The following is a 23,141-nucleotide window of genomic DNA, read 5'->3' as shown; positions in this document are numbered from 1 at the left end:
TTGCTTTCCAATTCAAAATGCTCAATTTCTGTGACTCTGTTAAGTATTATTGTTCCCCTTGACATATATGGCATATATGGAAATCAGGCTTATCATTATTCTGTGTAAAGTAGGCCACAGTATCAAACAGGCGTTTAGGGGGGGAAAAATAACATAACCTGGTGTCTTCCAATTCAAAAGCAGTCGTGCAAACTGGCCCTAAAAAACCCATCAGATGCAAGCTGAATGTTTGCTTGATATGAGTTTATTAGAATACCACTGTCTGTAGATTGTCCCATGCATCTCTAAAGAAAATACAAACTCACCAGTATCTGAAGAAGATAAAGCCTTGCTGACTGAAACATTCTGACAATGGATTGCTTGAATGGATAAATCCTTTTCAATCCCTTTCAGTTTAGCAGGACTTTGTACTGGTGAATCTATTAGATAAAATGGCTTGATTATTCTTTCATTTATACATTACAAAGGACAAACACAGCAAAGCAAATATGATATCCTATATATATGTCATGCTTTATATATTTCAATAGTATTTTGAAGTGTGTAAAGCATGATGTATATATAGGATATCATATTAATCCAGCCAATGGTGGTTCATTCAACAAACCATAATTAAGCAAACTATTGATTATTGCAATGTATGAATCCAATATATTCTCTGCTTCATTTCACACTTTAAAAAAAAATCTGCTTTCTAGGACATGAACATAAGCTATCTAGAAGTTCAAGAAATATAGAATTAAACCATTCATAAGAGATTCAAACTAGACAGTTACTATTTGTGATTGTCTCTCACAGCACAGAATTTTCACTCTTATTTTTGTTTGAAAGTAACATTCACAGTACAACATAGTTAATTTAATATCATGCTTGGAAAGGATTTTAAACAGATCTTTAAAACAGATTCATAAGTCAGTAGTAATAACTTATTACTGCTTATTACTACTACTACCTACTACTACTAAAATAAAATAATGTATTTTATTTATTGCTGCAATACAATTTTACCTGCGTAGTCAGACATTAGAGATTGTCTACCCATCCCCCTAAAACACACTCAGTCTCTGATCTTAACAGATGGCTCTATGATTTAATGCATTATGATTTCATCTTCCCAGTGGAATCTCCACCCAAAGAAAGAATATATTCCACTGTGCTCTTAAGTTTTCTGATGACAGCTTGCCATTTCATTTGGTCCCCAATGTTCTTCTCCCTTTTCCCTTTTGTAATAAAACGTGTTTGGTAAGCCTTGTGAAGTTATTCATACACAACAAGAAAAACTTAAAATTTGTGCAAGTTCTCACATCAACTCCTTTTAATCAGTAGAATCCAATTCAGCCTTCTTGTTAGTGGATGAAGCAGGAGAGGAAATCTTTTTCCCTTCTGCAATCTTCCATATGCCTTCAGGATTTGCCTGAGGAGTTGGGGAACTCTCCCAAACAGAATTGGGAGCCAGTGCATCAGCGAAGAAACTGCATGATGTTGCATTTTGCTTAATTTTTTGACACTTGTTTTTCCAATGTTTGTCAACTTGCAAGAGTATGCAAAAAAAAAATGTACAATATGTCTTCTATTTATACTGTTTCTGAAAATTGAATATTATTGTACTATTTGACACTGAATAAAAAAACTTTTTAAACAACATTTAGTGTGGTGGTAGTACTAATATGACTACTATAGTAGTAGTAGAACTATGGATCATTCTACAGTTCTACTAAAGCTTGCTGCAGAAGGCACTGTAGCTATTGGGACACCTTATTTGACTTTATGTATAATAATCAAGACAATCCAGTGCTTTGGTTCTATGGAAACAGAGCTGAATAGGAATCCTGTAAAAAAAGAATGTCACTGATTACCTGGTTCCTTGGCAACTGAGAATTTGGACTAGGAGAAAATTTGGTGGCTTTTTAAAAATCATTATTATTTTAAATAGTGCTTTTCTTGCATCAACAGAAGAGTTCCTATCCCAATCTAGAGAAATAAAATGGCTGCTGCTTTTAAATTTGCAATCTGTTGAAGCAAGAAAAATACCCTTCAGGTAAAACCCAAAATATATTTAAAGTCTCCCTTATATGGTTACTCCAAACTTTTTTCTTTTTTTAAAGGAAAGAACCCATACACATACACTAGCACTACAAAGTAAACAATCAAATTTTGGGGCTGGCAAGTCCCTTGGGCATCCTAACATACATTTTGTTGGTGTATACCTTTAATCATGTTAACCATACACCCCAACTATTTCAGGATATTTGCAGTGCCATTTTATAACACCTATGTGGTTATAGTTTACTCTTTTAGAACATTTTCCTCAAAGCACAGTTTTGGAGTTTAAAATCCATCTACTAATTAATCAAGCCAGTCAGCTTACTAACCCATGAATTTGAAAGCTAACTTAATTTTTGACTCTTAAATGGAACAAAAATTTAATGAACTTAAATTATTTCAAATTATGTGTAACAAAGCATGCAGTGCAAATGATTCCTCCTTTTGGTTCACTGTATTTACGTGAAATAGGATTTTCACACTGTGTGAAAGAAGCAAGTACAGAAGCCAGAACACTAATCCCATTAAAGGTCTTTTGTGCAAAGAAAGGAGTAATCAACCACTTCTTTTATGTACAGAGGTGAAGCGGTTGTTACAAGGTAAAGTGTACGGCTATTTGAGGTTCATTGCTACTACTTTTCATTGATTCAAAGGCTGAACGTTTTTAAATTTATATATTGTTTTAAAAGAATCTGATCACTTTTTTCAGTATAACAAAAAACCCTTTTTAAGAACTAGCATGTATATTATCTGTCAATCTCTTCAGTCCCAGAATGTTCCACAGCCAAGTAAGTTTGAGAAATACTGAGTTATTTAAAGTTGTATCCTGTCTTTCATCTTACGCTTTAGCATACAAAACTGTCTTAAAAACTCAAGCTTTTGGAGCAATGTAGACTTCCCCTTGGATTCTCACCTGAATGCAGAACTGATGATCTCCCTTCTCCTAAAGTCTTGGCTTTCACAGCAGTAACAGTAGTGACCACAGTCCCACAAGGCATCACAGTTCTATCCTTTTCTACTTTTGCAACAGGAAGCTTGGTAGGAACTTGCAGTGATTTAGATTCTGAAGGTTCTATGTACAAGAACTAAAGAAAGAGAAATCTACTTGACATCTTAAAATAAGGATAGTTGAAAATATATCTGGCTTTTGTAGGAGAAAGGAATAGGTCAAATCATTTTAAAAACCTGTAAGAGTTATTTATTTATATGTCGTATTTCTCCACCGCCCATCCCATATACAACGACTCTGGGCGGTTAACACAGTCTCACCAAATTTTTTTGAAATCATGTACAAGCAGATGGCCTCTGGTGAGCTTGGGACAAGGGCAATTTTACTGTACCCATGTCTATATTTCACCATTGTATGCATAATGAGTCAAATGAGTTGGGTAAGGATATATTCAAGTAATGAAATTGCAGGTAATTTAAAATTTTCTACCTCTGCAGAGACAGATCCTACGGCAGAGCTATTATTGCTGACTTGGCTGTTCAGTGCAAAACTTTGCAGTCCAGAAGGCTGTCTCCTGAATAAATCCAAAGGAACATTAGCAGAAATGGAAGAGTCACCTGAATAAAACAGAAGCAATTTATTAAAATTTTCAGTATTGAAAATTATTTTGAGAACAAGCTTTAAATATTCTGGGACATATCACATTAAAAACTATAATTACCTTGAGAATAAAGCAGAAAAGAAGGTACTATTTCCAATGTACACTTTGTGACTTCATAAGGAAGTCATTGAGGAAGTAGACAGGGTCATTGAGGCTCTGAGTCCTGTCATCTATGTTTTAGACCCATTCTCTCCTTGGAGACATGTTCCACTTGCTTTTAAAAAAAGTGGTGATTCATCCTTTCCTCATGAGGCCATTGCTGGATTCAACAGTACTGGACAATTTTTGTCTAGTCTCCAACCTTCCCTTTTTAGAGAAGGTTATTGAGAGGGTGGTAGGCTTGCAGTTCCAAAGGGGTATGGAAGAAACAGATTTCCTGGACTCTTTTCAGTTGGATTTCAAGCCACATTATCAGTGCCACTGAGATGGCATTGATTGCACTTATGGATGATCTCTGCAGGCTTGGGATGGGGACAGTATATCTGTCCTAGGCCTCCTTGATCCCTCAACAGCATTCAGTATCACTGAACATGGTATCCTTCTGAACTGGCTTAGGGAGCTGGGAGTGCAGGGCACTTTTATGGTGGTTCTCCAGCCCTAATCCTGTTTTTCAGAGTGCCCCAGTGCTCACGTCCAGTTTAAACATCTATATGAAATTGTTGGGTGAGGCAATTTGTTGGCACAGAGTTAAGAATCATCAGTATGCTGATGATACTCAGTTATATATCTCTGCCCATGTTCCATGTAGGTTTCTGGGTGCAATTCAATATGCTGTTTTTCATTTTTAAAGCCCTGCATTGCACAGGGTCAAGTTACTTGTGGGACCACTGACCCCAGGGGTTTCTGCCCACCCCTCCTCAGTTGGCAGGGTAGGCATGCTCTGGGTCCCCTTTGTGAAACAATGTTATTTAGTAGGACCAAGGAGGCATGCCTTCTCTGTCATTATGCTTGCCCTGTGGAATAGCCTACTCCCTGAGATTGAGATGGCCCTGACCGTGTTGACCTTCTGGAAAGCCCTTGAAGGCTTTTTCCTCAAACATTGGGGTCAGGATGATAGTGGAGTGCAGCATATGTGTTTTGTTGTTACACTGTTAATCATACATGTGAGAAGCCTCATTTATTTTTAATTCGGTGTTGCCATGTGGCTTTTGCATGTAATTTTATTATATTTTTGTAAGCTGCCCAAAGTTACCTATAAAGTTTGGCAGCCATATATATTTGCTAAATAAATAAACCAGTCATGACCACGTGGTACTTAATGGTTGGCTGATCCTCTTTTCTATGAGCTAAATGGGTTAGTCATTACATACTTTAAAAAGATCTTGGATTTCAGCGTTTGCTTAGAGTTCATTGAAGAAAGAATGGTTGGAGAAAGAACATCTGGGTTTCTATGGTATTCAGCAGTCTCTCCTGCTGCTCTCTTCTTCCCACTGAGCATTCTCCTCAGTTTTGCAAACAGAGAAGATAAGTTAAACCACTCTTTGGAGAGAATGAGTAGCCTGCAGTACTTACCATCCAACTCCCCATTTTCTACAATGTTGATTTGCAGATCTTTTGATTTGGCATTTAATTCACTGTGAACAAACAAAACGTGTACTTTAATGAACCATTCAGATACATATACAGTCCCATATTTTTATATTTTAAAACATAGTCTCTTAATGGCATCACGGAATATCTGCTTGCCAGAAATTGTAGTTCTTAAAAGCAGAAGAACCTGCTGGGAAGAGAAAAAAAAACCCCAAATACTGGCAAAGACATACTTTATTTTGTTAGAGCAAACACAATCAACTTTATCAACAATTAATCCTTGGTAAGCTCACTGAAATATTGGAACTTAACGCTAGCATTAAGTTTCAGTAATTCAGTGAGCTTACCAATGATTAATTTGCTATATTTGAATTTAGTTGATTAACTACAAGGTAGCTTTGTATTCAACTTTTTTTATTTCTGTGGTTGGAATCTGCAATCATATTCCCACTCATCCAGGAATAAGCCTCACTGAACTTAGTGGCACTTACTTCTGAGTAGGTATGCATAGGATTGCACTGATGTGAACTACTGAAAGAGACTTCAGTCAAACAGAAGTACATAGAAACAAACAGCATATTCCTCCCATCTAAAATTCAGCCATAATTTCATTATGCTTACAGCTATTATTTATTTATCTATCTATCTATCTATCTATCTATCTATCTATCTATCTATCTATCTATTGATCAAATTTTACCACCCCCCATCTCCCCCACAAAGGAGGGACTCTGGGCGGCTTACAATAAAACAAAATGTAAATTTAATAACAATATATTATATTGTATTTAATATAAATACAATATAATATAGGTACAATATAATATCTATATTATATTGTATCTACATTAAATACAATATAATATAGATAGTAAAAAATATAAAACATAATAAATATTATTCTAGCCCTTTCCCAAAATCCAGTATAGATCCCAGACAGCAGCAGTAAAGTAGTCTTGGTTATTTTCTAGTAAGAGCAATTTCTCACTTATCCAGCAAACTACTGCACAGAATGACAGGGGGAGGGAGAAAAAGAAGAATGACCCTGCTCATCTTTTATGCTGTCCCCAAGAAATAACCCCCAAGGGAACATCACAGGCACTCCATATAAAAAGAAAAGTTCCCCTCTCTATTTGGCTGCTTTGCCTTCTGGCACAGCAGTGAAAGGAGGAACAGAGCAAAACAAGTTCAGTATTTCCAGCAGGACAGGATGGTCAAAGTAGAATAAGCTGAAGGTGTGGCCACGTTGCTAGAGAAGCACACAGCCAAATGAAGCAGAAAGCTCAACAATAACTCAGGAGACCCTCTGACTGGTCCATATCTCATGCTAATCCAAAATGTACTTTATTTTTGACTCAGTGTCTTGTGTGAATTAAGCTGTTGCCACTTGGTAAATAAAACATGGGGTAGTGTAATGTTTGAACCTAGCAGGCTTCTTGTCCACTAGCTGTGTTATGTCCACTCAGTGCTAGAACCCATCCTCATTTTTAAATACATTGCTAGATGATCGCTTCCTTGTGGGGTTCAAAGGCTCAGATAGTATATGGCACACATCCCCGCAAAAAACTCACCCCACTTCTGTGCTACAATATTTGCCTGTGTGTGTTCTGGGTATAACTGACACTCCAGATTCATCCAGAACAATCAACAATAAGGATGCCATCATGCTCCTTATTCTCCATTGTAATGCTATGTAATGTACTATGAAGGCTTTCAATGGCATCACTTTCTTTCTTTTCTTTTTTAATGTTTTATAATTTTTACTTCCATGCATTGGGCTGAAAAAAATAGCCTCCCCCAACCAGGGCTGCAACTAGGGTCTGGGTCACCTGGGGCAAACATGGATTCCGCGCCCATTTTGTCCCCCCAGTGCTCATTTTGGCACCCCACCAGCGTGGTGCCCGGGGCACATGCCCCGGTTGCCCCCCCCCAGTTGCGGCCCTGCCCCCAGCCTGGCATCCTTCAGATATGATGGGATTGCCACTGCAAAAATTTCCAAATAGCCTGAGTAAAAACTGTACTAGGCAAATAAGATTTTTCCCACTAGGAGGATAAAAAATAATCTGCTGTTTTCTACCACACTTGGAAAAGTATTACTAGGAGTACTTACAAAACAAACTCCTCTTTCCAAGAGAGGTCCATGGGATAATTGGCAAAAGAGCTGCAAAGCTTCTGCAAAGGGTCATTGAGCTGAACTACACACAGAGGGTTAACGATACCTGTAATGAGGGAAATAGACAACTTAAGTAAAACAAGAGTTTCTTATTTTGTGTGCAATTACATAAAGAAATGTTTTTTATGCATTTTACATTAGTGTGCTACTGAAAAGTAGGTTCTAACACATACAAGAAGCCTGTTGTGCTTGGGAGATTTTAAATCAAGAATCTAAACATGTACCAACACATAAGCATTGTAATGTTTATGATCCATGTGATGACCAAACAGAAATAAACTGAGAGAGGTATCAAAAGCTTGAGATGTCTCTTATGTGCAAAAGGTTGATTTATTCTTTCATGGTCAGAAAAGTGCTTTGATGGATAAAACCTTAATGACAAGAAATGTGAACTGAAAAAAATACAGCTCAATATTTTGGAATTATTTAAGAAATCCAAGTTCCCAAAGATTTACATCTTCATCAAGAAAAATGTAGCCAAATCATAATTTAAACCAACCAAAAAATCCAGAAACTGTTAATGAGTATCCTATTCAAAAACTAATTCAGTGAAGACAGGACCAAAGTTTAGAAAGTAGGAGAAAATAGAGTAAATAATATACAAGCAATGCAGGTAGAATAATTGTTTTCCTTAATGTTCATCTTCCCTGAATTCCTTGAAGGAAGTATGCAAGCGCAAGCTCATAAACGCTTACAAAACCTGATGGACAAGTTATCTACTCACATTTTAAACACATGCTGCATGAATTAGTACTTGATGTTATGGCCATTCTGAATTTTTGACTGTCCAAATCTTGTGAGCTGTGTTCAAGATAGCATCTGGCGAGCAAAACTGCCTCACCTATTGACACTCAGTACATTCTTTATGCTTATAATCCTATTTAAATCACTAAATCCCATTGAGAAATTTGTACACACAAAGATCCACAAGTGTTCGTATGAATTAACAAGACTCAATATATAATGATTAGAAGAGGACAGCAAATATAATACTGCAGATCTGCACATCATCCTAGCTATCACGTGCCAATTCTAATAAAAAAGTTGGGGAGAAAGAATATGAAGAGATTATATCATACAAGAATAGATGGCCTTGAACCATTTCCTCTTCCCCCTCATATAAACATTAAGAACTGCTTAAAAAGTTTTTCTTTAGTACTTGGATTGGAGTGATGTTAAATTCTTCATAATAGAAATCCACAGCCAGCTGATCTGAATGCAGATTACCCTGTTTCGAATAAAATGTTTGAAACGGTCCACTTTAGATCAAATTTTCATATTTCATATTTGAGACAGAGGCATTTTGCACTTGAAATAGGGTGCTTCACATTCAAAACATTTTGAACATTTTAATTCGTAATAAAGCTAGGAAAGTAGCTATGCTAAGCATAGGGATCTCTGGATGTGCATTCTCCACCATTTCTCAATGGAAACTGGGCCCCACAATACTGTAGAGGTCAAGCTCTTAACTCTGAAACAACGGACCTCTGGGGATGAATTTGAATTTTGCAAAGAGGTTAAGAAATGTCTCCCACAAAGGCCAGTGGTTCCAGTACAGTACTATAAGAGACAGAGGATATATGTCTGGTGCTGACATGAAATAAAAGAAGACTTCCTTATAAAAATTCTTGATACTTGAACGAGGATAGGGAACAGAAATCAAAACCAGCCAAGAAAGCTATATATTACTGATGAAAAGGCTTCCTTTTCTTTGTTTATAGCATATACTTTAATCTACTGATTGCAATTAAGCCAGAATAAATATTATACAATTCAGGAGGGTACAGGGAGAGCAAAGTATAAAGTATTATACCTGCAGTATTATGATTGGTGAGTGTTGCTTTGATGTTTTTCATGAGCAGTTTTAATTCATGAGCCCTTGGAGGCTTAGGAGGACTAGTACCCTGAGGAATAGCCCCTGTATTCTGTACATTCTGTTAACAGGAAGCAAAAGATAAATAGACCCATTAGAGATAAATGTGTAATAAATTTTGCTGTTATCATACATTACATTTCAACAGTCATTTTATGTTAAGCATTGCATAGGCATATGAATCACTTCTGTAGACACAGCCAAGGCATTAAATTATGAAAACCTTTCAACTGGAAGTATGAAGAAGAAGCCAAAGCAGCAATGAGTAATTTAAATAAAGCTATACCTGTATTTCTTTTATATCAGTAGATCTCGTACTCAGAATCACAAAAGGAGATGTGCAACTGATGAGATTCTGCAAAACACTTTTAAATGTTTCTGATACTGTACATGTCCCAAGAGTCTGATCCTATAAAGAGAAGAATGATGGCATTGCTTGCAAACTCTTGAAGAAGCATATGTGTCTTCAAGATTGTTTTCAGCATGCTTCAAACCACAGCATCATCTGCTCAACAAGTTCTACTTGTACTTTTACAGTTCTAGGAGAAGAATGAGCTTGGATTAAAACAAATAATACATCTGGTAGGTAGAGAAATGTATGCAGGTGTGAGATCCCCTCATGTACTGTGTCTAATTCATGCATAAAGCAATGGAGAAATGAGGATCATGACATGGAGCGTATAAACAGGCATAACAGAAGGTGATTATGCACCTCAGTGACAATACACCAAACATACTAGTATAAATGCCAGACAGCAAAAAGTCAAATTACAAATGAATAGACACTATAAATGGCAAATAAATGTTTAAAATCACAGTATCATGCTCTATCAATAATTTAATTACTTATTATAAATATTTTTTTCTTGCACTAAACATTTAATAGTATGATTGAATGTCTCTTAGGAAAGTTTACAAGTTTTATAACTAAAATGGAATTTAAATATTGCCAGTGTAATCTTTTAGAATTGCTTAAGAGCATCAACTAGCACGTGTATAGGAATAATCCAGTAGAAGTTCTATACCTGGAATTTATCAAAAGCTTTTAACAAAGCCTCTAACCAAAACCTTCTCAGCTAACTCTACTATATTTGCTTTTTGTGGTTTATGGACAAGAAACAAGGAAAAGCAATAAATTCCTAGTATCCTCTATAGCGGGACTGCTACTTTTTAATGTATTCATTAATAATAATCTGGAGTTAATGACGGGCAACAAGGCGGGCAAGTTTGCAGATGGTATCTAGTTATACACGTTGTTAAAACAAAAATATATAAAGTTCTCTAAAAGAACCTCTCAAAAGCATGTGAATAAACATTAAACTGATACATGTTTGCAAAGTAAATAATACTCAAGCAATGCACATTGAGGCAAGCCCCCATCCCCACTTTTAACCTCTGGGAATGCCTTTGGGGCAAAAGTCAGGACTTAATTAGTTAAAATAAATATACATACAGTTCCCCCCCCCCCAGTGCTTTTGAGTAAATATTGATTTCTGGCAACAGCCAGGATGGGACCCTGCAGGTTTTTTGACAAGATATTTGGAAGTGATTTGCAACTGCCTTCTTAGGATTGAGAAAGAGTGACTGGTGACCAGCTGGTTTTGAGCCTAAGGGTGGAGTAGAACTCATGGTCTCCTTTGAAAATATAGATATACTGATGGGAATTAAGCTAGTAGTGGCCAACAGGATAGATTGTGGAGTATCAGTAGGACCTATACTAAAATGAGAAATCAGGGTATAGCACCATTGAAAAAGGTGAATTCTCTGATAGAACTTTCATTAGGAAAAAGGGGGAGGGGAGAAGAGAGTCATATAGCAATGTCTTGTTCAGTTCTGGTTCCTGCCCCTGAGCAAGGAAATTGTAGAGCTGCAAAGTTGAAGAAAAGACCAACAAAGTCATCAAGAATCTGTTCAATTTATATACAGGAAAAGGTAACAATAAGTGGGATTTTTTCATTTAGAAAGTGTGTGGGATGGAGAAAGTAGAGAAAAGCCTTCTCTGCTTTCAGAATCCAGAATTATCAAATGAATCTGAATTATGGAAAACTCAGTATAGACAACAAGAAAAACATCTTACAGCTTGGCTGAGTCTTTAACCATTTTGCTCATCTTCTCAGGCTACATCAACAGAAACATTTATATAAATAGATTAAACAATGCTGTGGATACATCCATAGGAATTTTATAGAAGTATATAAAGTTGTAAATATAAGGAATTTTATTTTCAAACTAAATATAAGGAATGCTATTTTCAAACTTGTGACAGCAGTTTCTGAGAGTTCTACTAATTTCCTTGAAACCAGATTTAATAGTCATTTGCCACCTCTAAAAAGCTCTTTTAGATGACTATTCAAAAATACAGCTAAGATAAAGAAATACAAACATTTCACCATTCTCATTGCCACAAAGAAGATACAGCAATATACCTGAAAATTGTTGAAAATTTATGGAAAGGAGGATGTCTAAGCTGGTGAAGCCTGCACACTTTTTATCATATCAGCTATGACCTATGTCATCAATATCCTAGTTATTCTCTTGAAAGCCTGCATATCCCTATAAAGCAGTTAACTGGGCTAGACAATGTCACTGAGGATGCCGGGAAGTGACTGTGTTGATAATATGCTTAATGTTGTCAATGAATAGGAAGATTGTGACTTCTATAAGAGCCATCAAATTTTATACCCCATGGTGTTTAACTTATATTTGAATGTTGGGAGGGTAACTGAGATGTTGAATGGTCATCAATATGTAGATTAGGTTACACCCAACCATATTTTTCCTTTCCGTTCCATTTTTCATTCCAGAATGGTCACCAAGGCCTGGAACCATTATCTGGAGATGTAAAAAACATAATGTGGATTGACAAATTGAAATGGAACTTATTCAAGGAACAGTAGCTCTTACTCAGAAATAGGGGCTCAATTTGTATCACTCCTCTTCAAGACATTGGTTTGTGGTTTGCAGAGAAAGAATTCTGAATCCCTTGATCTTGGGTGCCCAAATTTCACCTGTGTCTATAAATATTTTTACCCATCTGATTCTCTACACTAGTTGTGCATATCTCTGGAGTGAAATTTATTGTCAGTCTGGCTAAGGTGACATATGACTCACTTACATTGTACCTGGATTGTTCCAATGCATTTTCCTTAGGATGGCCTTTAAAGAATACTTGGAAACTCTAACAGGTCCATGATGTAGCAGCCTGATTGTTAACAGGGAACTCCTCCATGTGGGTCCCTCATTGAAACAACTATACTTCATACCTGCATATAATTCAAACTGCTGGTGATGAGTTTAACAACTAGTATTTCTGAAAAACTGCTTTCTCTTATGTCTGCCTATTACCACTTTGAGGGCTTGGTATGCCCTTAACAGCCCAGTCAGTACTAGAGCAGGGTTTCTCAACCTTGGGAACTTTAAGATGTGTGGACTTAAGCTCCCAGAATTCCCCAGCCAGCATCCCAAGGTTGAGAAACACTGCTTTAGAGCTTACTTTAAGGCATTTAGCTTAAATTTTCTTCTGCAATTTTTAGTCTGTCTTTCTAAAACACATTTAGAATGTTGCATTATGCTTTCATGCTTAGTGTTTATCTTACCCTCTAAAAGGCTAATTTTGTTTTAAAATTCTTGCTGTTAGTTGCCTAAGAGAAAAAGCATAGTGACGTTATTACATAAAATAAAATTCATTCACTACTGATAATATGAAAAGAAAAAAAGCATAATATGAAATGGGAACAGAAGAACCAGAAACGTTTCAGCTCTACTGCTGTGGGGAACAGGAGAACTGCATAGGCCCTGGATATCCTATAGGACAGGGTTTCTCAACCCTGGCAACTTCAGGCTGTGTGGACTTCAGCTCCCGAAATTCCCCAGCCAGCCAAGTTCACATAGCTTGAAGTTGCCAAGGTTGAGAAACACTGTCCTATAGCAAGGCTCTTCTTATGGGCCTATCACCGATATGGTGATGGGCAGTAAGGAACTGGCATTTTCTTTTGCAGTTCTCCAATTTTATAATGCTCTGCTCAGGCAGATGTGCTTGGAGATGTGATTTTAGTGCATGCTGAAACTTTTGACTCTTCCTGGAATTTTAAAAGACACATTACCTTCAGTGTCTAGTTTTTAAGCTGCTCTCTTTGTTGTAAATGGTGTTGTGCTTTTATTTCCACTTTTAATGAGACAATAAAATAGATTTTTAAAAAATGTTTAAACTAGCACATATTTTTTGCAGGTGTTGAAACCCTCTCTGGGTATACTGCCTCATTTTGGTAGCACAATTGCCAAAAAACAGCCGTACTAGTTCATACAATTTTTATTTAAAACACATATATATATACACACACACAAACACACACACAATTTATAGGCTGCCCAAATCCCAGTGACTCTGGGTGACAGAGTTTGAGTTAAAACCATGTGAAAAATGTAGTCTAAGGTTTGATATAGTTTCTTTTAAAGAAATGGAAAACCAAAATGTTAGGAAAAAAGACAACCTTGGCCCAGTCCACATGTGTGATAGGACCTCACCCTCATTGCATCATCACATCCATTGCAGCTTACTTCCCCTTCCCCAATTAACTTGTCCTACTCGTCCCCTTCCCCAGTTTGCTTACTCCTGATTTGCATCAACACAGGCCCTATCTTGCTCCTCCCTGGTGAAACAGAGAAGAATATTGGGTAAATAACTTTATTATAAGTAGTAGGGCAACATCTATTATTGTGCCACTGGACATTTATTTCACGATGAAATTTTCATTCCCTCCCTTCTAGAAAAGATTTCAGGGGAAGTGAAAAGTGGCTGCAGGGAAAAAAGAGAATCCATTTTCTTGATGGATATCATTAGGGGAGAGAGGCTTGTGGGTTTACTGGCTTCATGACACTAGTTTTAAAGAATGCTCTAAGGAAATATTGTAAATTGCATTCAATAAATCCAGCGGTTTTTCAAAAGTCAGCTCAGAAAACAAGTAATGTACATTAACCAAAATTCAACAAAATCACATTGGCTGGCTGTTTTTGGCAAGCTTCCATATGTCTTTTTAAAAAGTGCTGATCCACACAGCTCACCAAGATTGAAATTATCTGTTGACAGTTAAACAATGTAACACCTTTTTGCTTTGGTTTTTTTTAAACAGAAGTCAACAATTTTATGCAATATTTACCTATAGATAATGAATATTTAATCAGAAAATTTAACTAGAGAATATTATCCTCAATAAAGCCAACAGAATACATGTCAGCATTATCAGCCTCCATATAAGTGCTATTAATTCAATCTGACATTGTGCCATCCACATTCATCTACACCAGCCTTCCTCAAGTTAGTGCCCCCTCTAGCTATGAATTCAGGGAGTTGTAATCTCATTGAATGGGGAGGTGGCCACTGTGTTGATCAAGGTTGTTCTGATCCCTTAATTTTTATTCATAAATATTATACTATAGCAAACTTCATAGACCTTTCATGGCCTTACGTTTTTTTTAATTACTGAATATTCAGCAGGACATACAGGAGCTCTCCTGAATTCATGATTCATGGTGGGTGCCTTTGAACCTTAAGAATCACTTTTTTTAAAGAGGGAACCTTTTAAAGCTTTCCGCCAGGAGCAGAGACCACCAGCAATATTTTGAATTCTGTCCAATAAACAATTGGAGACAAACGAACAGACTTTCTTGTTACAGCCCAAATAGTTTTTCAAAATGCCTATGTTTTACAGGCAGCTGTATATGTGGTGAAAATGCTAATCTCCAAGGAGATGATAGTAAAGAAGTATACCAGAGTTAACTGTTGTTGTCTATTTCTGTGGCAAATACTGAGAGGTTTTGTAGACTATTATTGCAATTGTTTCCAGAAGTAGCGGCATATCATTACTCTTGCAAACCTTATAGCAGCCTGTAATTGTAATCCTTTCAAAAGGCCATCACATCCACACTAGTATGCCAGAGACTGCAGCTCTCTATCTTGCTCCTAATTATATTTACTTAGAAGCCAGTCCTTTGGAATGTAGAATCAAGGTGCTAGTGATTTAGAGAACAGATAGGCAAATGTTTAGAAGGTATTGCAAATATTAATTTAAATTTGTCATTCTTTTGTAGTTACATACAAGAAAATGGCAACATATTTACCTTTTGCACGTTAATAGGTTTGACTTCAATATTTGTTTCAGAGGAGTAGATGAAAGACCACTTGATCTGGATGTTTTCCTCTTTAGATTTTGCTGAAAGTTTCAGCTGTTGATAATGATAGTTTATTAAGGATTGCTATTTCTGTTTTGCAAATTTAAGCAGATGTTAATACCAGTTGCAGTTTTATTCAAGTTGCAGTTTATCTTGTGGTACAGGATCTTCCTTCTGTCAAATCTTTAAATTATCTTGTGCTTGTAAATCGAGATAGAAAATCTGGTGTCCCCAAATGCTTTTGGCTTCAATTCCCAGCAATCCCAGGCAGCATGACAATAGTAAACAATTATGCAAGTTGTAGTTAAGAACATCTGAACAACAACAGATTGATCATCCTACTTGTATACGTTCACCCTCTATAAACAAAATGGAACGTAGTATATGTACAGTTCAGTGAACTACAACCACCTTCCAGACTGGTTAGTCTTCAATTTTCATAACTGGTCATACTGGCTGGACTACCTCTGGCCACACTGACCAGAAATTCTGGGAGTTGTGATCCTAGCATCTCTGGAAAATGCTGCACTGGGAAAGCTAAAAGCTTCATTTATAATTGATGTAGGACAAGCTGATCAGTTTATGGTTAGCATCTACATTTTCAATTTGCTGAAGCTTAATGCATAGCCATCATAAGTTGTCATTCATGGCTTATATTTAACTGAATATTTTATTGAGTACTACCAATTTTAAGTTCCTGTTTCTATCTTCAGTACTGACTAGGAATTCTAAATTAAATAAGAATTTCCTGGTTCTAAGATTTTAAGTCCAAACACGCTAGAGACATCCACATATACTATATACTGATTCACTTGTCTCTTCATGCAAGCAATAAAACAAACCCGAAGCTACAGTTAAAGATATCCTCCCATTATATCCAAACTGGGAAACTTGTGTCTAACTAAATCATAATATGAATTCATGGTTTAAATTTGGCCTTTTAATCCTGATTTGTATAGAAGCCATTAGGTATATTTCCTTGTTTGGGTCAAACAGGAAACTACAATGAAATGCAGCTTCCTTAACTGTACAGCAGGATTATAAAGAGATTCCATGCAGGTCTTCCAATGCAGTATCTTCCAAACTGGATGATAATGTAGTAAACCCAGTGAGCAACGTAAAGAAAGAAGGAATGGCTGAGTCCATGGCTGGCAACAATCCTGAACTAAAGGAATCCATTTACATAAAGGGTACAACTAACCCTTATGGCTGCGTAAAGCACCAAAAGCTTTAGGTATAACCCCAAGAGACCTTCAAAATTTCTTAAAGTATAGTAATTTTTAATAAAAAATAAGGGGCAAATTATTAATCACTGGCTTGTAGAAGTATCAACTATATTAATTCAATGTAAATGTAAGGAAAATTAGATTAAATTTAGCTTTCATCTAGACTATACTAACTATCTTTAAGAAGTGCTACGCCTCCAACAAATCACGTAAAGACTAGGTATGTCCTCTGCCAGGGGAAGTTGTCTGCCTTGACTTACAAGAATGTACAAGATAACCAAATAAATAAATAAATGTATAAAATGCCAGACCTTACTGCAAGGCTTGTTAATAAAAATTCAAAACATTACCTGCAAATGAAGTGGACATAGTTTTACACTATAACACTGACATTCTCCAGTAAGAGGTGAAGTTTGGGATACACTGACAAGAAAATGGAAGGAATTTCCAATTACATTACAGGAAACCACCTAAAATATTAAAAAAATATATAAATTTATAATCAGCTGTGTTTATAGAGAAAGCATCCTGAGCATTTATTTGAATGTTAAGTGACTGCCATTTGTTGAGATCAGAATTCACATCTTGGCAGTTGCATTGGTCCAAAATACAGAAAGGTGGGCTGTTCCTTGCCTCTTTGATGAATTAAGCTTGTATATAATCTTGTCCACTAGAAACAAAGATCACTGATGTTATTCAACTGCTGTTATTTTAGTACCAAACTAAAACAAGCAAGCAGGAACCTAGTGTGCAAGATCACCTTTCAAGCTTTATGTTATCCATGGCATCCTCATGACCCTTTGTAGGTGTCCACATTAGCATGATATCTGAAGAAAGAAAGTACTTGCCTTTTCAGCTGTATGCGTAATATTTTCCACACAAATCAGAACGCTGCATTAGCAGGATCCTGTCTCATATGGAAGCCAATGCATGTATAACTGCATGTATGTTGGTATCTCAAGGAGACCAATATCATTTGAGTAATATTGACAGAGACAGACCTCAGATTGAGTAACTTCATACAGGTAGTCCTTGACTTATGACCATTCATTTAGCGACCATTCAAAGTTATGATGGCACTAAAAAAAGTGACTTATGACTGGTCCTCATACTTACGGCCATCGTAGCATCCCTGCAGTCACGTGATCAAAATTCAGGCATTTGGCAACCAGCATGTATTTATGGCCAGCCAGCTTCCGACAAGCAAATGGGGGAAACTGGATTTGCTTCATGACCACGTGATTTACCTAACAATTACAGCAAAAAAGGTCGTAAAATCAGGTATGACTCACTTAATGATCACCAAGATTAGTTCTGGTTCCAACTGTGGTCATGAGTTGAGGACTACCTGTAACAGGACTGAAACATTCCCAGCCTTCAAAGAAATTTTCCCACTTAGGCTCCAAATAGTTTAAAACAGGAGCTTTTCTATAATATGTGGAGCTCAGTGGCAGGTTGGTGAGCAGGAAACTATTATTTTTCACACTCCTTATTTTTATAGACCCTGTCTACATATTTAGCTCTTGAATATGAAAATGACTGCATTACTGCTATATTTCAGCTACATTAAGAAAGAAGGTTGCTTTTTTCACCTTCCTCCTCCTAAAACTTTCCCCATGAGTTCAACCACATGCATACTTCCTCTGTTAGGGATACTTAGTTATACTTAATTAAGGGATACTTAAGTTTTACCTTGGACTGCCCTTTTTCCCAACCCCAACATCTATACATCACATTCCAACATCACATCTATACATCACATTCCAGTATAAACATACCTGATCAGGATATGTTTATCCTTCTCTTAAAAGATACAGATATTTTACTTGTTATTTAGGAATTTAAGGTTTAATTCAGGACTATCAAGCAATAAGAGAAAAATCCTGTCATCTTTATCAGCTTTGCTTCTGCTGAAGTGTACTTTCCCACAACCTTTGAAAATTAAGAGGTTACTGTAATCTCATACTTCTGCTTCTCAGTCTCAAAGTATCTTCTTTGAGAACAAGTTTGTCTAATGATTCATATTAACCACTTGGTATCACTTTAGTTTCAAATGTAAACAAGTGTGACTCTCTGGCTTTTGACACAGAAACATTTGTACTATTATTCAGGCAGCACTTAATAAATAATTTGCTACTTGTTAAACTGGTGTAACAGAGGGAAGTAACCCATGAATAGGCATTCAGATAAGCAAAGGAATCAGTCCTGTGTTAATTTCATTACCACTTTCAGAACCAAATGCCTATTTAGCAGTTGGAGAACCAATGCAACCAGGCTTTCATTTGAACTTTCACAAGTAGTAGAGTGAACAATTTTTAGGAAGAAAAAAGAAAAAATCTGCACACTTCTATGCAACGTATCAGCTACTAAGAGTGCTTTCTCTACTATGTATACAATAAAATATAAAGGAATGTATACATCTCAGTTGTCATACAAACTAAACATTTATTTGATTGTTTGTTCTTACCAAGTTGCAAATTTAAGTTATGTTATTATATGTTTGCTAAGGCAAAACTGAAAACAAAACTTATTTTAATTAGGGTAACTCACAATGCTTTCCAAAATAGCTTAATCAATTTTAAATGTAGTATGATAAATAGAGAACAAAACAGATTCCCCACTCTGATGAAATGTCAGTGTCCTGCTAACCATCATGATCTACCAGCAGTTCACAAGTTCATCTTTATCACTGTAGTGTGGGGCGGGGCGGGGCGGGGTGGGCTGGGGGGGACTGAAACATCAAGTTTCATGTTAGACAAATTTACAATATTCCCTTTTGGTCTGTTCTTCACTTAAAAATTACCCACACTCTCTCTCTTTTTTCTTTCTTGCTGAAGGCTGGAAACTTATTTAGGTAACTACAAAGTATGCAGCCTTCAAGTGTTCCTTTTTTCTAATAATTAGGTACAACCTGAAAGATGCACAGTACCTACGGGAGCATAAATGAAATAAAATCTGCAATTCTTCCTAAATACCAGACCAATGAAAACTTTATTGCTCCCTCAATGCTGTCAAATTCTTTCTTCTTCTACATTCACATCTAACTGATGAAGGTATAATTCTGACAATTAGGTCATTTGAACCAATTTAATTTCTAAAGCGATCAAAATCTGGACTACCACTAGATGACAGCAAAGAATTAGCATCTAATGGTCATCTAGATTTTTGCAACTTGTATGTCGTAGCCATATTTTAGCTCTATAAATTGATTAACCTGGCTTATAAAGCTTAGAACAAGAATGCTATGAAGTGAAGACTGCCACACACTTACGTAAACACTCTGAGGTTTCAAAGATTGCGAAGAACAAGTTGGGGGAAAGAGCTAGAAATAGCTATGAAAATTTAGAGACTGAACATAACTCATACCAGACTAAGTGCCTTAAAAACATACCTTTGTACACTAATCAGATAAAGGATTTTCTTGTTTACCTTTATCCTCATAAACCTTTTGGAATTTAAGCAGAAAGACAGCTTATCTGCTGCTGTTAGAAAGTGATTTAAATCAGAACATAATTGAATGCTGTTGCCAGTTGATGCTCAAGTAGGAATCAGCTATGTGGAAGCAAAATTGTAACTTCCCATAGATACGTAAGTAAAGCTACTGATTATTTGACAAAGGAGTGACTGCTGATTGCCCTGCCAATTCCACTGTAAAAGCCATAGTCCTGCACAACTGCAATTCCCAAGCAACCAATATCTTTGCTAACAGACAGAAACCAGAATTTCATGTACAGTAATACTGAGCAAGTTTTTGTGATGTTAAAGAAAGCAAAAGGGGGGAAATGGAAGGAAAAAAGCTTCTTCAATCTTGAAACGTTACCCTGTGTGCTTAGTTACATTCTTAAAATGGAATGTGAGAAGGAATGGCAAGTTTGAATACATTACAATACCTAGTAGGAAATACAGGTTTCAGGTTAAACTCAGAAGGAGTAGACAATGCACAATGGACTATTTCTGAGTACATAAATTCCAGCTTTTTTCCAACCTTGAAACATGATTAACAAAATTGAAACATGATCACTGCTAGATATAAACCATATATTTAATAATGTAATAAAAGTAATATGAACTTTGTTCAAGGTGTGCCACAGTCCAAGAAAAGCAAAAACATTTACATAAAGAAGTGTACAAATACAAAGGCTTGTTTGCCAACTAATCTCATCCTTATCTTATTTACATAGGAATAAGTTGTACTTCTGTATTTACTCCATAATGCCCTTTTTATTCTGTTTCTTCACAGCTATACTTTCATTTTGTAGTATAATAATGACTTTGATATCAGAAAGACTAAGTAGTCATCTCTGCTTTTTATGGGGCACTGGTATACCAATATGCTCCCAGTGTTCATGGCCTACTTTTATTTATTTTGTGAGAAAACAGCAATCATTGTAGATAATTTCCAACAAGTCTGAAAAGCATTGTCTGCAAGCAGCTCCAAAACATATACTATCAGTTAAATCATACATTTTGTTTAGCTTGGATTCTGCCATGCAACCAAGTTTATTAGTACATTTACTAAAGAAAGGGTTTTTAATGTATCCATTTTATTATTTTGCCAATTCTATACAACTCTATTTTTCTATACACTATAACTATTCTACAACTAAATGCCAATCCATTGAATCTACTCTTATTAATACTTTACAATTAAGCATTAATTCCTAACACATGCGTATTTTTTGTGTAAGGATTACTACACCACAGATAATAATCCATAGATTATATTTCCCTAACAGAATAGAAGAGCAAACACTAACAACAAAAATTCAAGTGAGATTATTGAGGGCATACCTCAGTTTGAAATATTTTCCCTTTTTCCTGTACATGCTAATGACATTAAAGAGAGAACATGCATGAGAGCGTGCAGCAGCCCTCATGGTAAGGAAATATATAAGCAACTGACCAGTTTTATACATGGTGCTCCACTTCATAAACTAAAGAACAGCCAAGAAAAGAAAAAACTCACCTTTTCTTCAGCAGATTTTACCAGACTGACAGCTCCTTGTACCATTAGCTCTTGATTCTGATGTGCTGAATCTTCATGAAAGGTAAACAAGCAGGTGTTCTGGAAAAGCGGGGATAGAAAAAATAGAAAAGAGTGACATACACAAAGCTATTATAAAGGCCTGAATGTTACTGAAATTGAAATAGTGAAACAGCCAAACACTGGAGAAGTCTAAACCAGTGAAAGTTGTGCTTGTGCTTGAAATAATGTTTATTAACACGATACATGGCAATATACTTTCAAATAGAAGAGAATATATGTAGTTCAGGGTTGAACTGTGGGGTCCTTGGTGCTCAATCAAGCTCAAAGAGCACCAAGGACTCCACAATATGCTTTCTATACAATTTCCCTTGAATAGGATGCTTGAACTTCTGCCAAATTACAACTATTTATACAATAGCAAAGTATCATGTTATATAGATTCATATACTGTAGTGCGGATGAATAAAGTTAAGAACCCAATCTTCAATTAAATGCTGTTCCATTATAAGTCAAGAGTTCTGCCATTTCAAAGTTTTGTTAATGTATTTAATTATAGGAGACCCTGGTAACCACCTGCACTATGTTGCCAACCTATTGCTTAGTGCAATGAGTTCAAAATCATTCTCATCATCAGTGATGATTCACAGTGTTTTAAAAATGAGTTTGGAGTGTACACCTCTAATTCTTTATTGTGTTACCTGTAGTCATCATATATTAAGGAATATTATGAAAAAACAACAGCACCGGCTAGAATTAAATCTTGTGAACAAAAATAAGGTGGGGTAACCCAATAATTAAATGGATTTGTATGGACATATTCAATTCTTTACGAGGCTGTTCATTCTGTTCAGTTTCAAACTTCCATGTGAATAAAGAACTGGGAATTGTAACTAACTACAACCTGTTCATCCAGCATAAACCTATATGCATGAGCTCTCACGAAACCTTTTCTGCAGGCTGCTAGATGTCCTAACTTCCCCTCAAAATTCCTCCAGTTTTGCCATTAAATTTATAAAAATCCTGACAGGGTCTATAAAAAGCCAGCCTATCTGTGGCCGGTTCTCTCAACAGAATACTACAGTGCATTATAATAGACTTGCCCACTATAATATCTTTAGCCACCTTCTAAAGATCTCTCTCTTCACCCACGCCTTACTCATATGAATGTTTTGTTGTTGTTGTTTTCCTTTCCTTTGCTCTTTCCCTCACCTCTTTAATAATTACATATTTTATTTTATTTTTATATTATTGTATTTAATATTTTATTGTAATCTACTTTGAGATGTGACTGTATTATAAATGCTACAGAAATATATTAAATATAACATAATCCCAAGCATGAATGCAATGTTTCATCTCCAGTTAAACTCTGAGTGCTTCACAGAATGTACTAAACCATTGTTTAAGTGTTTCATGAATAAACTACAAGTAACTGGCTTCATAGGTTGTACTTGTTCTCTTCGATTGTACATTGAAGTAAGCCATAAATCAGCGTTTATATATCACACTGCTTTTGTTCAGAAAACATATT

At 36.0% G+C, this 23,141-nt stretch overlaps 1 protein-coding gene across 2 annotated transcripts in view; it reads right to left on the bottom strand.

Annotated features, from left to right (window-relative positions):
* Positions 1 to 23,141, bottom strand: part of C2CD2 (C2 calcium dependent domain containing 2) — a 32,987-nt gene that overhangs the window by 6,757 nt on the left and 3,089 nt on the right. Inside the window, exons 2-11 of one of the 2 annotated variants that reach the window (XM_063305327.1) lie at positions 21,590 to 21,688; positions 16,974 to 17,093; positions 15,347 to 15,451; positions 9,516 to 9,638; positions 9,170 to 9,290; positions 7,294 to 7,402; positions 5,166 to 5,227; positions 3,482 to 3,609; positions 2,957 to 3,128; positions 306 to 419 (exon numbers count right to left, since the gene is read on the bottom strand). In XM_063305327.1, the coding sequence (XP_063161397.1) occupies positions 306 to 419; positions 2,957 to 3,128; positions 3,482 to 3,609; positions 5,166 to 5,227; positions 7,294 to 7,402; positions 9,170 to 9,290; positions 9,516 to 9,638; positions 15,347 to 15,451; positions 16,974 to 17,093; positions 21,590 to 21,688 (1,153 nt within the window). The remainder of the gene's footprint in view (positions 1 to 305; positions 420 to 2,956; positions 3,129 to 3,481; positions 3,610 to 5,165; positions 5,228 to 7,293; positions 7,403 to 9,169; positions 9,291 to 9,515; positions 9,639 to 15,346; positions 15,452 to 16,973; positions 17,094 to 21,589; positions 21,689 to 23,141) is intronic. The other variant, XM_063305328.1, reaches the window with a different exon arrangement.

Source organism: Candoia aspera, chromosome 5 (genome assembly GCF_035149785.1).
Source record: "Candoia aspera isolate rCanAsp1 chromosome 5, rCanAsp1.hap2, whole genome shotgun sequence".
Taxonomy (NCBI): Eukaryota; Metazoa; Chordata; class Lepidosauria; order Squamata; family Boidae; genus Candoia; species Candoia aspera.
Note: the sequence above shows the minus strand (reverse complement) of the source record. Positions and strands in the feature narration are given on the sequence as shown.